Genomic DNA, 15,634 nt, shown 5'->3' on the forward strand with positions numbered 1-15,634 from the left:
CTTGAAACCACCACTTGTTTCTACTGTCACTCCATATTGTCACAAGGTGGAGTCGTTTGTATGTCGTTGTATGTGGTCATCTTTCTTTCCCTTTTTTTTTTTTTCAAGACAGGGTTTCTCTGTGTATCCCTGGCTGTCCTGGAACTTGCTCTGTAGACCAGGCTGACCTCAAACCTGGAGACCCCCTGCCTCTGCCTCTGAGTGCTGGAATTAAAGGTATATGCCACCATGCCTGACTAAAAGTATAAATCTTTAGATATATACTTTACAGATGCAAAAATAAACCAATAGAAAAATTCTAAGTTAATGCTTAAAATGTCCATGCATTTTACTAGCACTGTTTTAGTATTGGTATAATTTCAGGTACCCTATAATATACCATAATATATTTCAGGGTATCCTTCATAGCCTTATTGTCAGTGAGTGAATTTATTTTCAGGCGTCTTTTCTTTCTTTCTTTTTTTTTTTTTAAGATTTATTTATTTATTACAAATACAGTGTTCTGTCTGCATGTGTCTCTGCAAGCCAGAAGAGGGAGCCAGATCTCATTACAGATGGTTGTAAGCCATCATATGGGTGCTGGGAATTGAACTCAGGACCTCTGGAAGAACAGCTAGTGCTCTTAACCTCTGAGCCATCTCTCCAGCCCCACGTCTTCTTTTCTAACTGGGCCATTTGTGTTTGTTCCTTAGCGGAGGTGAAACGTGTAGGAGATACACTTTTGGGTATGGCCACACAGTGTGTGCAAGTCAAGAATGTAATAAAAACATCTCCTCAAACTCTCTCAAACTTGTGCCTAAAGATCAATGTTAAACTTGGAGGAATCAATAATATTCTTGTACCTCATCAAAGGTAAGCTATTCTATTTCATTCTTTTTTTTTTTTTCTACATAGGCCTAACTAACTACTATCAGATACTAGAGGCAACCTTACTGATTCTTCCCGTGAACTATATAGACAATTTAGCAAGGTAAAGAGATCGTTGGAGCTGGAGACATAACTGAATGGTTAAACACACCTTTCACCCCAGCACTCGGGAGGCAGAGGCAAGTGGATCTCTGTGAGTTTGAGGCCAGCCTGGTCTACAGAGCGAGTTCCAGGAGAGCTATAGTGAGTCTGTCTTGTTAAACAGGAGATGAGTTTCATAAATGAAGTAGAGAATTTAGCCAACATGTTCAAGAACTAAGAAATAGTCAATATTTTTTTAAATTTATAACCTTTATTTTATATGTATCTCTGTGCGCATGCACGTGCAGGGCCCATGGAGGCCGGAGAGAAGTGTTGGATCCCCAGGGCTGGAGTTACAGAGGGTTGTGAGCCACCATGTGCGATGCGAAGCGTTAAACCCCAGTTCTCTGGGCAAACAACTGCTGAGCCATCTCTCGGCCCGTTTTTTCATTTTAAAGGGTGAAGTTTTAAAATAAAAGGAAATGCTGGGGTTTTATAATTGTTAAATATATACTCAAATTTTATTCTTTGGGCCAGGGAATAGTAGATGCCTATAATCCCTGCCTAAAAATGTAAAATATACTAAAACTGAACATCAAAGGCTTGCTGATTCTTTTTGTCCTTAAGTCTCATAGACTTAAAATGTAAGTAATTTCTTTTAAATGAATGAAATTTAATGATATATTATGAAGAAACACATCATTTTTTTCCACATTACAGAGAATATTAGCATCAGTTGTCTTTTACAACCACAGTACCCCTGTTTAAAACATGAAAGTTCTCACAAGACATCAGAGAAATGTAACAGACTAGAGATTCATGAGTTAAGAGTTTCTCGGGATTCATGTGGTGGTGCACTCCTTTAATCCCAGGACTCGGGAGGCAGAGACAGGCGGATCTCTGTGAGTTCAAGGCCAGCCTGGTACACAGAGAAACCCTATTTTGAAAAAAAAAAAAAGAAGAGTTAGTGAGCAGTTGGGGGTCTGTGAAGGTCTGTTGTCTGTCGAGGGCGTCCTCTAGACTGCCAGTGGCTTGCAATTATATTGCAATCATGTGAAACAGATGAAACAAATGAAGTCTAACCCTTTAAAAAACTGTGTTTAAGACCTTCTGTGTTCCAGCAACCAGTGATCTTCCTGGGCGCAGATGTCACTCACCCACCTGCTGGTGATGGAAAGAAGCCCTCCATTGCTGCTGTGAGTCCCACCAGACGAGTCTGCCTTATCTAAAGTGCACACTAATAACAGTGCTTTGGTTCTGCATTTCAAAATCTGATATGTGATGTTCTTTTTTATTAATCTTCTGGGTGCCAGTGTTCTTGTTCTCAATCATGTCCTCCTCCGTTGCCCTCTGCAGTAGTGCTCCCTTCTCTAGCTGGGCCCTGTATTCTCCCAGTTAGTCTCCTTAGGTATATGAGATACAGATAAAATAAAATTTCAGACTTAGGCACCATGTATGCGAGAGAACATGTGGTGTCTGTCTTTCTTTTTTTTTTTTTTTTTTTTTTTGGTTTTTCGAGACAGGGTTTCTCTGTGTAGCTTTGCGCCTTTCCTGGGACTCACTTGGTAGCCCAGGCTGGCCTCGAACTCACAGAGATCCGCCTGGCTCTGCCTCCCGAGTGCTGGGATTAAAGGCGTGCGCCACCACCGCCCGGCGGTGTCTGTCTTTCTAAGACTGGCTTATTTTACTTAACGAAATGATTTCCATTGTATCCATTTTTCTGAACATACTGATTTCATGTTTTTATATCTGCATAAAATTCCATTGAGTGTACATGTACTACATTTTCTTTTTTATTACATTTATTTATTTATTTATTTATTTATTTATTTGGGGGAGGTGTATGTGAAGGTCAGAGGTCAGAGATAACTTGCAGAAGTTGGCTGTCTCCTTCCACCAAGCCTGACAATCTGAGTTCCATCCCGGGAACCCACCCTAACCCAGATTACTGGCCCCTGCACCCCATTTTATTTATCCATTCATCTGCTAATGAACATCTAAGCTGGTATGCTTTCCTAGCTGTTGTGAATAGTGCAGCCATAAACATGGAGGCACAAGGATCTTTGTGGTCTGTGTTGACTTTAAGTTCTTCAGGCGTGTACCCAAGAGCGGTATAACTACGCAGTATGGTAGTCCTAGTTTCAGTGTTTTGAAAAGCCTGTCAACTGCCTTCAGTTGTGGCTGCTCACATGTACCTCCCCACCAGTGATGGGTAAGGTCCTCCTTTAACACCTGTTGTGGGTGGCAGCCATTCTGACTGGGTGAGATGGGATCACAGCACTTTTTATTCTCATTTCCCTTAAGGTTGAGGACATTGAACCCCTTTCCAAGTTTGCTTATTGGCTTTGTCTCTCCTCTTTGTTATTACATTTATTTGTGCTACGGCACGCATGTGGAGATGGAGGACAACTTGAGGAGTTAATTCTCCTACCATGTAGGTCCTAGAGATCAAATCCAGGCTGCTGGGCTTGGCTGCAGGCGTCTTTGCCTGCTGAGCTCTCTCTCTGGCCCTGCGTTTCTTCTCTTCAGAACTGTCTGCTCACTTTATTGGCCCATTATTGCTTGGATGATTTGGTTTTTCTCTTTTAAGATCTCATTTTTATTTTATGTGTATGAGTGTTTTGCCTGCATGTGTGTCTGTGCACCAAATGTGGGCAGTCCCCACGGAGGCCAGAGGTCATTGGATCCCTGAAATGGGAGTTACAGACAGTTGTGAGCCACCATGTGGGTGCATGGAACTGAACCAGGGTCTTCTGCATGAACAGCCAATGCTCCTAACTGCTCAGCCATCTCTCCAGACCCTGACGTATACTTTGTTTTGTGGGGTGAGGGAGTAGTGTTTAATCTTTACAGTTCTTTAATGATTTTCTTGTAGCCAACTTTCATTATTGCCCTTTGGGTTTGAGAGTTTTTGCCAAAATCAGTCATTCTGGTGTTAGGGGTACAAGTTCCATATAATACACCTGTTAAATCCATTAACTTCCTTCAATCTCCTGTAACAGTTGTAATTTGCCTGCTTGTTCTTTCTATAACTGTGCAACCTCTGCCTCTCCATGTACACACACTCACATGTAGGAGAAGCATATACATGTGCCCAAACATGCAAAATATGGATATGCACACATATACACCACACACATGAAAATGAAAAAAGAAAAAAATGCTGCCTGATTGTTTTTGACCCTATTCTAGTCTTTTATTCTCTTCTCTACTGAGGATTGTCTAGTTTTTGTTACTTTTGAAGTAAATCATGATAAACAGTAAGACTACAATAAAATATATATGTAAATGAAGACAGCTTAGTTTTGATTATTTTAATTTTTTCTCACTTTTCCCAACTTAGGTTGTAGGTAGTATGGATGCCCATCCAAGCAGATACTGTGCCACAGTACGAGTTCAGAGACCTCGGCAGGAAATCATCCAGGACTTGGCCTCCATGGTCCGGGAACTGCTCATCCAATTTTATAAGTCAACCCGATTCAAACCTACTCGCATTATCTTTTATCGGGATGGTGTTTCAGAAGGACAATTTAGACAGGTTGGTTGCCTGGAATATATTTAGATCATAAATAAACCAAATACTATGTTTCTGATGTGCTATTGAGTTCTGAAGGTGAACACCTGAAATTAAAAGTTCCCAAAATCAAAGCTGACGCTTGGGTAGATCTTCCTTTTTAAAATGTTCCTATGGATGTGTAAGCCTTCACTGCTGTGCTCATAGTTAAAAATGAAGTGGAGAAGCATATTGAGCTGTGAAGTAAGTAATGTTAAGAAGTCCAGAGGCGGGGCTGGAGAGGTGGCTTAGTGGTTAAGAGTGCTTGCTGCTCTTGCAGAGGACCTGAGTTCAGTTCCTAGCACCCACATCAGATGGCTTACTACAACCTGTAACTCCAGGGCATCTGATGCCCTCTTCTGGCATCCAGGGCACCTGTAGTCATGTGCACAAACTCACACCACACACATACACATGACTTAAAATAAAATTGATCTAGCCAGGTGGTGATTACACATGTCTTTAATCCCAGCACTCAGGAGTCAGAGGCAGGAGGATCTCTCTGAGTTTAAGGCCAGCCTGGCCTACAGAGTGAGTTCCAGGACAGCTAGGGCTACACAGAGAAACCTCTTGTCTCGAAAAAAAACTAAAGATAAATGAATGAATTAAAATTGATCTTTAAGAATAAGTCATGAAGCTACACCATTATCTTTGGGATATGTAAAAGAAACAGCTGGCTATATTCAGTCTTTCTGTTGTATCTTCTCTAGGTGTTGTACTATGAGCTACTGGCAATTCGAGAAGCCTGTATCAGTTTGGAGAAAGACTATCAACCTGGAATAACCTACATTGTAGTTCAGAAGAGACATCACACACGACTGTTCTGTGCTGACAGAGCAGAAAGGGTGATTATATCTGTCATAATATATGTAGTTATAAGCCAAGCTCCGCCCCACCATCAGGCTTCCCCTTTCCATCTCTCCTTTCCTTTCTCACTGTTGGCCCTCTCCCTCCTTCCTTCTCTCCTTTTCTGTCTCTATCCCTTCTTCCTTCTTTCTTCCTCTCCTCCCTTTCTTTTTGTGGTGCTGGAAATCATACTCAGGGCCTCATGGCTATATACACTGGGCTGTATACCCAACCTAAGAACATTGCTGTTTAACTGATTTAATCTTCCCAAACACTATGCAGTTATTGTTATGTATAATAGTACATATTATATATAATGTCTATTATTATTGTCAGTATATTTTTATACCTATAAAACCTAACTTAGATGCAATGATGATGAATGTCCAGTGTTTAGTAATACCACTCATCCATTTGCTTACCTTTACTCATGCTCTAAATAATTCTAATAATGGCTGGGATGTAGCTTAATGGAGTGCTTAGATATAATGCACATTTCAGGCCATGGGTTCAGTTCCCAAAAATGAAAAGAAAATAGATGGGAGATTATTATAGTTGAGAAAACAGAGAGGTGAAATACCTTGTCCTACAGTATACACCTAGAGACTAGAACTGTGGTATGGACCCAGTATTCTGCTTCCTCTTTAAATAGGTTATAGCTTCTATATGGTATGTGTTGCTAATTTATTAGGTTCAAGGGTTTTTTGTTTTGTTTTGTTTATATTTATTTTTATTTTATGTGCATTGGTGTTTTGCCATGGGTGTCGGGTCCTCTGGAACTGGAGTTACAGACATTTATGAACTGCCATGTGGAGGCTGGGAATTGAACCTCGTTCCTCTGGAAGAGCAGTCAGTGCTCTTAACCACTTGTAGCAGGAATCTTAAAGAGTCTTATTAATAAAAACAAACCTGAGGCCAGTTATTGGGGTGAACACTGGAAGATCAGAGAGACAGAACAGCCCACAGCTAACCTCACCTGGCCAACTTCTCAGCTGGTCTTGTTTCCTCAGACTGGAAGCCTCTGAGTCCTCACCCAAAATGAATCTCAGCTGAACTGCTGCTCCAAAGCCAGAAAGCTTAACCAGCCAAATGCTTAACCAGGCCAAATGCTTCTAGTTTCTGGTCCTCACGCCTTATATACCTTTCTGCTTTCTACCACCACTCCCTGGAAGACTTGCTTTCTGGGATAAAGGCGTGAGTCACCATGCTTGGCTGTATCCTTGAACACATGGATTTCTGCCTCTGGAATGCTAGGATTAAAGGCATGTGCTACCACTGCCTATCCTTTATGTTTAATATTGTGGGTTCTGTCTCTGACCCCAGATAAGTTTATTAGCATGCACAATATTTGGGGGAATACAATACCGCAACCACTGAGCCACCTCTCCAGCCCCTTCTTTTTATTTATTTACTTATTTATTTTTATTTTATGTACATTGGTGTTTTGTGTTTTTTGTTTTTTGAGACAGGCTTTCTCTGTACATTGGTGTTTTGTGTTTTTTGTTTTTTGAGACAGGGTTTCTCTGTACAACAGTCCAAGGTGGTCTCAAACTCACTGAGATCTGCCTGCCTCTGCCTCCTGGGATTAAAGGCATGTGCCACCACCACCCAGCTTTAATCCCAGCACTTGGAAGTCAGAGACAGGTAGATAGATCTCTGTGAGTTTGAGGCCAGTCTGGTTTGCATAGCAAGTTCCAGGCCAACATGAACTACGTAATGAAACTCTGTCTCAAAAAAAAAAAAAAAAAAAAAAAAAAGCTTTTCATTATTAAACATCTTAGTCCATCAGAGAAAATCTCCTATAAAATATTAAGACTGATAGTATGGAATAAAAAGAATTGAGCCTTTATAATCATTTCATGTTTTAGTCCCAGCTCTGCCCTCATTGCCTGCTAGTAGGCAATTGTTTTTATATTTCTGAGCCTTGGCTTGCCCAAATAATACCTTACTTACAGGATTGTCGTCAAAATACAAAAATATTGTACCACCAGGTGGTGGTGGCACATGCCTTTAATCCCAGCACTCGGGAGGCAGAGCCAGGCGGATCTCTGTGAGTTCGAGGCCAGCCTAGTCTACAGAGCGAGTTTCAGGACAGGCTCCAAAGCTACACAGAGAAACCCTGTCTCGGAAAAAACAAAACAAAACAAAACAAAAGGAAGGGAGGGAGGGAAGGGAAGGGAAGTAAGGGGAGGAAGGGAGGGAGGGAGGAAAGAAAAGAAAGAAAGGAAGAAAGGAAGAAAGAAAGAAAATTTTTTAAAAAGACTAGGAACTAAGACTATGTGAGGTCTATACTTAATGCTTACTTAAGTAATATTTCAGGCTGAAAGTAGTAAAATGTGGGGGTCAGTTTATGTACTTGAACATTTTTAATGTACTTCTGATACATTTTTTAAACGTATCTTGTTGGTTTAAAATCTGGTCCACAAACATGTAGGTGGGGAGAAGTGGGAACATTCCCGCTGGAACTACAGTCGACACCGACATCACCCACCCGTACGAGTTTGACTTCTATCTCTGCAGCCATGCAGGCATCCAGGTAAGCCGACTCCTACCTCCAGTGTTTTCATTTAGAACTTCAGTTCTTATGTGGTTCTTTCAGAGCCTCAGCAAAAAGAGAAATAATATTTTCTCTGCATTACTAGTTATGTCCACATGTAACTTTTATTAAAGGAATTCCTTCCTTTTCCTCACTTTGAAAAGGAAATATTTTTATGAAAATAGCAGGATTAGCTTAATAGAATAAGTCTCCCTGCATTTGACCCTAGATTTAATGCAAAACTTAATAAAATTTTACTTATTTATATCAATTTTAAGGTTATTATACAAAATAATAGGTTTTATTATGGCATTTTCATACATATGTGTCATTTTGCTTGGTTACCATTCATTCTCTTCCCCTAACACCCCATCTCCAATTTCAGGTCACGTGTTTTCTGTTACCTTCTCTTTCTCTCCATCAATTGAGATCTCTTCCTCCCTTCTCATTATCTGCTTTCTAGTTTTATGATCTACACATACACATGTGTAAATAAACACATTTATATGTACATATACATATATGTACACATAATTTTAAATCTCGATTTCACATATAAAAGAAAATATCTGGTGTTATCTTTTTGAATCTGGCTTATTTTGCTTAACATAATGACTTCCAACATCATGATCTTACTTTATGACTCCAAACAGTTCCACTGCATACTGGATATGGTGGCACAGGCTTATAATCTCAGCACTTAGGAGGTTAGGTAGGAGGATCAGGAGTTCAAAGCCAATCTTGGCTACATAGTGGGTGTGAGGCCAGCTGGAACTTCATGAAATCCTGTCAGAAACAAACAAACAAACAAACAAAAAACCCATATATGTACCACATCTTCCTTATCTATTCTCTGCCCATGGACATCCAGGCTAGTGCCGTTTCCTAGCTATACTCACTGCATCAGTAAACATGAGTGTATACAGTACACATACATACACATAGGCAAAACACTCATAAGTACAACATAAAATAAGTAAACTAAGATTCCTGCCCTGATTTTTTTTTCTTTTTTTTCTGCCCTGATTTCTTTAATGACCTACTGATCATTCAAGTGTGGACTGTTCATTCCCTGTGCATTTGTATAGTGTCTGTGGTTTTTCTTGCTATGGATTTCTAGTTTTGTTGCTCTATGATCTGAAAAGACAGAAGAAATTATTTCAAGTTTTTGTGCTTGGTAAGACTTGATTTGTGAACAATATATCAAATAAATAAATATCTTTAAAAAAAAAAAGCTAAAATCCAAACATGATGCTGCATACTCACAATCCTAGTACATGGAGGCTGAGGCAGGAGGATGTAAGTGGAAGTTTCTATCCTGCCAGCAACTCCCCAATACCCAGCAGCCACTTCCCAAATTACCACACAGAGGCTTATATCAATTATAAATGCTCAGCCAGTAACTCAGGCTTAATACTAACTAGCTCTCACACTTAAATTAACCTATAACTCTTATCTATGTTTAGCATGTGGCTTGATAACTTTTCTCAGTACAACATTCTCATCTTGCTTCCTCTGCATCCAGCTGGCAACTCCTGACTCTACCCTTCCTCTTCCCAGCATTCTTAGTTTGGTCACCCTGCCTGTACTTCCTGCCTGGCTACTGGCCAATCAACATTCTATTCAACCAACTTCGAGTGACAAATCTTTACAGTATACAAGAGGATTATTCCACAGCATTTCCACCTTTTTGTCTAATTAAAAAGGAAGGTTTTAACTTTAACATAGTAAGATTATATGCAACAAAAATAGTTATTAAGTAAGAATTATAGTAACATTATCTAATCTATTTGCATTTGGCAAAATTAGAGAAAATACTTAATTATCTGTCTTGATGAGTCTAAAGTTTTGTATCTAGTTTACTTTCTATTATATCTAAAGAAAACTATCATTATAACTATTTAGTGTTCAGCTCCATTAAAGACCTCAGAAGGGTAAAATGTTACCTAATGACAGGAACCTCAAGCTGCCTGGACAATCACCCAAAGTTCTTCTGCAACACTGGGGCATCCATCTTTAGCCTACAGGCCTAGCATATCTGATAGACTTACCCATGAAGCGGGATTTTTGAAGGACTGTCCCACTTTATCTTGGCAAAGTTCTGCAGTCGCTTTCTTTTGTGTCCTGTTTGTCCAATTTGTACAGAATACTGTCAGCAGTTGAGTCAAGGGTGCTTTCTTTGTCCACATGAATAGCTTTTGCCATAAAAAAAAACAAAAACATATGGAGTTTCATGAATGCCCATCATCCTCTTTGAAGTAATTGGTGCTGCCAGGAGCAGACATGTCTCACTATCAAGAAATGCCTAATTTCTTAAAACATTTTAAATGCCATATTCTATAGGTCTTTGAAGTGTTTGAAGATTACCTACCTATCTGAAATATATCTCTGTATGACTTTGAAAACCTGACTAACGTGACTGTAGCTGGAATGTTTCTCTTGGGATCCCGCCAAGCCCCCACAGTCCGCAGCCCACTTATAAAATAATTACTCAGAAGCTTGTATTACTTATAAACTGTATGGCCATGGCAGGCTTCTTGCTATCTGTTCTTATATCTTAATTAACCCATTTCTATTAATCTATAACTTGCCACGTGGCACGTGGCTTACCAGTACTTTACATGTTGCTTGTCCTGGTGATGGCTAGCAGCATCTCCTCCCCAGCCTTCCTGTTCCCAGAATTCTCTCTCTTTGTCTCGCCTATACTTCCTGCCTGGCTACTGGCCAATCAACACTTTATTTATTAACCAATCAGAGCAACACATTCACAGCATAGAGAACATCTCACAGCACATGACTATAAGTTTGCTATTATAGATGACTATTAATCTGTATTTCTTAATTATATATTACATTTTTAAATGAGCTGCATAAACATAATACCCTAAACAGAGTAGAAATATACATATAGTATAACAAAATTAACTTTAAATTTGTATCAATAAATCAAAATCCATACCAATGTAAAATATGTAAGTTTAATAGTTGAGGTTTTTTTTATTAAAGTAGATTCAATAATCTACCCTTTTATCCTATCATTTCTATATCCTCCCTTTTTCTCTTCAGAACAAGATCCCTGAATCTAATCTCCTTTCTTTAGCTTTTTTCATGACCATTATCCATAACAACTTGTAACCAACCCCCCTAAACGTTGACAAACATTTATAATTTATTTTTGGCAATGTGGATGTAGTTCTCAAGACTGCTTCCTGCTGATTGGGGGTGCTGGTAATCTTTGGGGGACCCTGAGAAAATTTAGGATTATGGTCAAGTTCTGACTGGAGTATTCTGTGAGGCTGTATCATCTCAGCTAGCAGCCTGGAAGCTGTTTTGAATGCTGGATCATCTGGGCCATTTTTACTGGTGTCTGGTCCCCTTGTTCTGAAAATATATAAACTTTTAAAGATAACATACATTTCTGAATTAATACAAATGTAAACTGTGCATTGTACATAAGCCAGTCAAAGATAATTTTTTATTTTATGTCTGAGCAGGTAAAAATATATGTTATGTGTCTTGTAGGTACTTTTAGGTTTATCTTTCCATGTCTGTAGTTAGGATTTCAGAGGGTCTTCCTCGATCAAACCTGATTTTTCTTAACCCAGTCTCTCATCTCCTGTGGAAATAAAAACACAACTCCTCCCCCAAAGTAACATATCTTTTGACTTAAATTTTGAAGTCAAGATATTTTATAATCAAATGTCCCTTAGCAGCTGTTGCTCCTTCCTCAGCAGTCACACAATTCAAAGACAACACAGTGACATACAGTGTCCAGACTCTCTGTGTATTTTCCATCTTTAGGTGGCCTTTTTTTTTTTATATTACTTTACTCTCTTTTTAAGGACTTTATTATTTTAAAACTATATCTCTTTTTTATGACTGTTTATACCTTCTCTTTTCGCTCCCAAGCCCATGTATATTTTTAAACTTTGAACCATTTAGAGGTTTGGGTTTTTTTTAATCTGAATCTGTCTTTACTGCATATCTCTTTTTCTGACCACATGGGCCTTTAAACTGCTAAACAGGAGTGGCTTAGTCAACTGGCTCTGCCCCATTCCTTGGTTCTGAGTGCCTAGCTTCATGGCAGAGGTACTGGTAGGAGCCATGTTTATCACCCCAACTCTAGGGAATTTCTAGATCCATGCTGCCACTGAAGTAGCGTGTTGCTGGCTGCTCATAAACACCATGTAAGTGCTTGGTAGTAGAGCCTCTTAAAAGAGCCACCCATTTTTGCCACTAATGCTGAGTCAGGAAGCTGTCTCTTAAAGGAGCCATGTCTGTGCTCACCACCAGCAAACAGTCCACCTGAGAAAAAGCGGTTACCAGGAAGCCAAGTTTGCCTTTGTTTTTGTGTGTTTAGAATCGTTTTTTAAGCTTTCTCAGGTTTTATATGGAAATTCTTTCCAAACATTTGGACACTACTTGTAGGCAGAAGTTTCTGTCCCACCAGCAACTTCAAATACCCAGCAGCCACTTCCCAAATTACCACACAGAGGCTTATGTTAATTATAATTACTCAGCCAGTAGCTCTGGTTTATTACTAACTAGCTCTTACACTTAAATTAACCCCTAATTCTTATGTTTAGCCACATGGCTTGGTACCTTTTCTCAGTGCAACATTCTCATATTGCTTCCTCTGCATCTGGCTGGCAGCTCCTGACTCCACCATTCCTCTTCCTAGTATTCTTAGTTTGGTTGTGCCACCTATATTTCCTGCCTGGCTACTGGCCAATCAACCTTTTATTAAACAAATTTGAGTGACAAATCTTTACAGTATACAAGAGGATTGTTCCATAGCAGGAGGACCATCTGAATTCAATGCAAACCCAAGCTACATAGCATGACCTCATCTCAAAAACCAAAAATAAGTAAAATATAGGCAGGGATATAGCTTAGTGCTGTGCCTGACATGTTCAAGACCTTGGGTTTAATCCCTAGCATTGGGAAAAGAGGGGAGGGGAAGGGGGCAGAGGACAAATGACAAAATCTCAAAGATGGAATAAAAATGCCAATAATCATGACAAAAATGTTTAATCTCACTAGCCACCAGAAGAATGCAAATTAAACCTACATTGAGATTCCATCTCACCCCAGTCAGAATGGCTGTCATTAAGAAAATAATGAACAGGCTGGAGATACCATTCAGATGATAGAATATTTGCCTGGCATGTAGAAAACACTAGGTTTAATCCCCAACACCCCATAAGCCATGAGCCTGTGCATGTCAGTAACACCAACACTCTGAAAGTGGAGGCAGAAGGGTAAGAAGTTCAGGGTGACCCTTGGCTACCTAGTGAGGTCAAGAACAATCTAGGATTCATAAGACCTTGTCTGGGGCAGGCAGGAAGGAAGAGGGAGAGAGAGAGCACAGCAGCAGATACTGGCAAAGAGAGACACAAAGAAACCATACATGCTGGTCTACAACACTATACACTAGTGCAGCCATCATAGAAATCAGTGTATGAAGAATCCTCAAAAAAATTAAAAATAGAACTACCACCCAGCACTACCACTCCTGGGTATTTACCGAAAGGACTCCAAGTCAGTGTACCAGAGACACTTAGACACCAGTGTTTACTGCATTTACTCTAGTCACAATAGCTGAGTTATGGAACTAACCTAGGTGTCCATCAATAATGGAATGGAAATAAAATCTGGAGTATATATACACAATGGAATTTTTCTCAGCCATAAAGAAAAAGTTATATTATTTACATGAAAATAGATGCAACTGGAAATACTCATGTTAAGCAAATTAAGTTTCAGAGAGAAAGCTATTGCATACCTTTTCTCATCTGTAGGTCCTCGATTTTATATGGAGGGGTTGGAAGGATGGCTCATAGGTTATGAGCACTGGCTGCTCTTCCAGAGGACCTGGGTTTGATTCCCAGCCCCCACCTGGTGACTAACACCCAGCTATAACTCCAGCTCTAGGAGGATCCAGTACTTTCTTCAGGCCTCCACAAGCTCCCATCATGCATGTGCTGCACAGGCGTGCAAGCAGGCTAAACATCCACACACATAAAATAAAGTGATAATAATAAACACATTTAGATTTTATATAGACACGTAAAACTATGAATGTGTATATGAGATGAAAGTAGATGTGAAACTGTCTGGGGACAGAGGGGGAAAGGAGGGGGTAAAGCAGGAGAAAGGGAAGGGGTACAAAGGGTGGGTTAGCATGCTTAAAGTAAGTTATATATGGCTGTGACAATGGTCTTCTGTAACGAAGTACATGTGCAACCAAGATACACCAATGAAAAATGTGCATTACTGTGGCACGAATCCTAATTGGGCTTATTAATAAAAACCCGGAGTCAGATATCAGGATGAAAGCTGAAAGATAGAGAAGCAGAGCAGCCAGCCACTAGAAAGACTTCTTACCTCTAGGAATCCTCAGACTGCAAGGAGCTCCTGTCTCCACCCCGCCTTATCACTTCCTGTTTCCTCCTCCCAAGTGCTGGGATTAAAGGTGTGTGCCACCACTGCCTGGCCTCTAGTGGCTAGCTCCGCACTCTGATCTCCAGGCAAGCTTTATTTGTTAGAGCAAAACAAAATATCACTACAAGTTATTACTGTGTATATATGTGAGTATTAATATGGCAGCAGGGTGTACATGCCATTGCACAAAATGTGGATCCTGTTCTCTCCATCCACCATTACATGGGATCTAACAATCAAACTAGGTCACCAGGCTTGTGCGGCAAACGCTTAGCCAGTGAGCCGTCTTGCCAGTTCACCAATGAAAACGTTGTAAAAAGAAGTTTAGAAATCAACAGACTAGACCATTTCTTCTCCATAGGGAACCAGCCGTCCGTCACACTATCATGTCTTGTGGGATGACAACTGCTTCACTGCAGATGAACTCCAGCTGCTGACTTACCAGCTCTGTCACACCTACGTACGCTGTACAAGATCCGTTTCTATCCCCGCACCAGCGTACTATGCTCACCTGGTGGCATTCAGAGCCAGATACCATCTTGTGGACAAGGAGCATGACAGGTAATAGAAAAGCATAAAGAGTGGGGATTCTCAGACCAAATCCAGTGCAGTCTGATTTCCTTAGGCCGTTTCTGTAAGCACCTCCACGTATGTCAGGACTGAAGTTCCACAGGCTGCCAGACAGCCAGTGTGCTGTGGGAAAAGTATGACAACTGATGGCTCAAAATAAGGTTTTCTGCAAAAACACTGTGTGCGTTTACTAATAATAGAGTGAGCTGGGGCTGCAGAGATCAATGGCTTAGCAGTTGGGAGCACTGACCGTTCCCCTAGACCTGGGACCTGGGTTCGAGTCCCAGCACCCACATGGTGACTCACAACTGTCTGTTATTACAGTTCCAGGGAAATTCATAGCACATGGCGCATGGGGGTGTGGAGGGGAATGTGCAGGCAAAATATCCAAACACATTAAAAATTAAATAAACCTTTAAAAAACATAGAATAATCTAGTAACTTAGTTGCTTCCCCAAATTACCCAAGGAAGATATTGTTAGAAATGTGTGTGTGTGTGTGTGTGTGTGTGTGTGTGTGTGTGTGTGTGTGTGCATATTAGACAAAAATGATATAATGTCTGGCATTATTTCTAATTAATCCTGAGAAAAATGAAAGAACCAAAGTAAAATTGGCCATATTGAAGCTAAATGATGGACACAAAGTTCATTATACCAGTTTCTCTTTGCTGGAATTTTTGGAATTTTCTACATGTACTGTTCTTCAGAATCATTACATGAGGACGGAAGGTTTATGCT

General features: G+C 40.1%; 1 protein-coding gene across 4 annotated transcripts in view; it reads left to right on the plus strand.

The window, feature by feature from the left end:
* Nucleotides 1–15,634, plus strand: part of LOC128097934 (protein argonaute-3) — a 117,340-nt gene that overhangs the window by 87,299 nt on the left and 14,407 nt on the right. For all 4 annotated transcript variants that reach the window (XM_052718812.1, XM_052718813.1, XM_052718815.1 and 1 more), the window contains 6 exons: nt 693–852; nt 2,054–2,144; nt 4,292–4,486; nt 5,212–5,346; nt 7,782–7,883; nt 14,689–14,888. In XM_052718812.1, the coding sequence (XP_052574772.1) occupies nt 693–852; nt 2,054–2,144; nt 4,292–4,486; nt 5,212–5,346; nt 7,782–7,883; nt 14,689–14,888 (883 nt within the window). The remainder of the gene's footprint in view (nt 1–692; nt 853–2,053; nt 2,145–4,291; nt 4,487–5,211; nt 5,347–7,781; nt 7,884–14,688; nt 14,889–15,634) is intronic.

Source organism: Peromyscus californicus, unplaced genomic scaffold (assembly GCF_007827085.1).
Source record: "Peromyscus californicus insignis strain IS unplaced genomic scaffold, ASM782708v3 Scaffold_5__1_contigs__length_169319896, whole genome shotgun sequence".
Taxonomy (NCBI): Eukaryota; Metazoa; Chordata; class Mammalia; order Rodentia; family Cricetidae; genus Peromyscus; species Peromyscus californicus.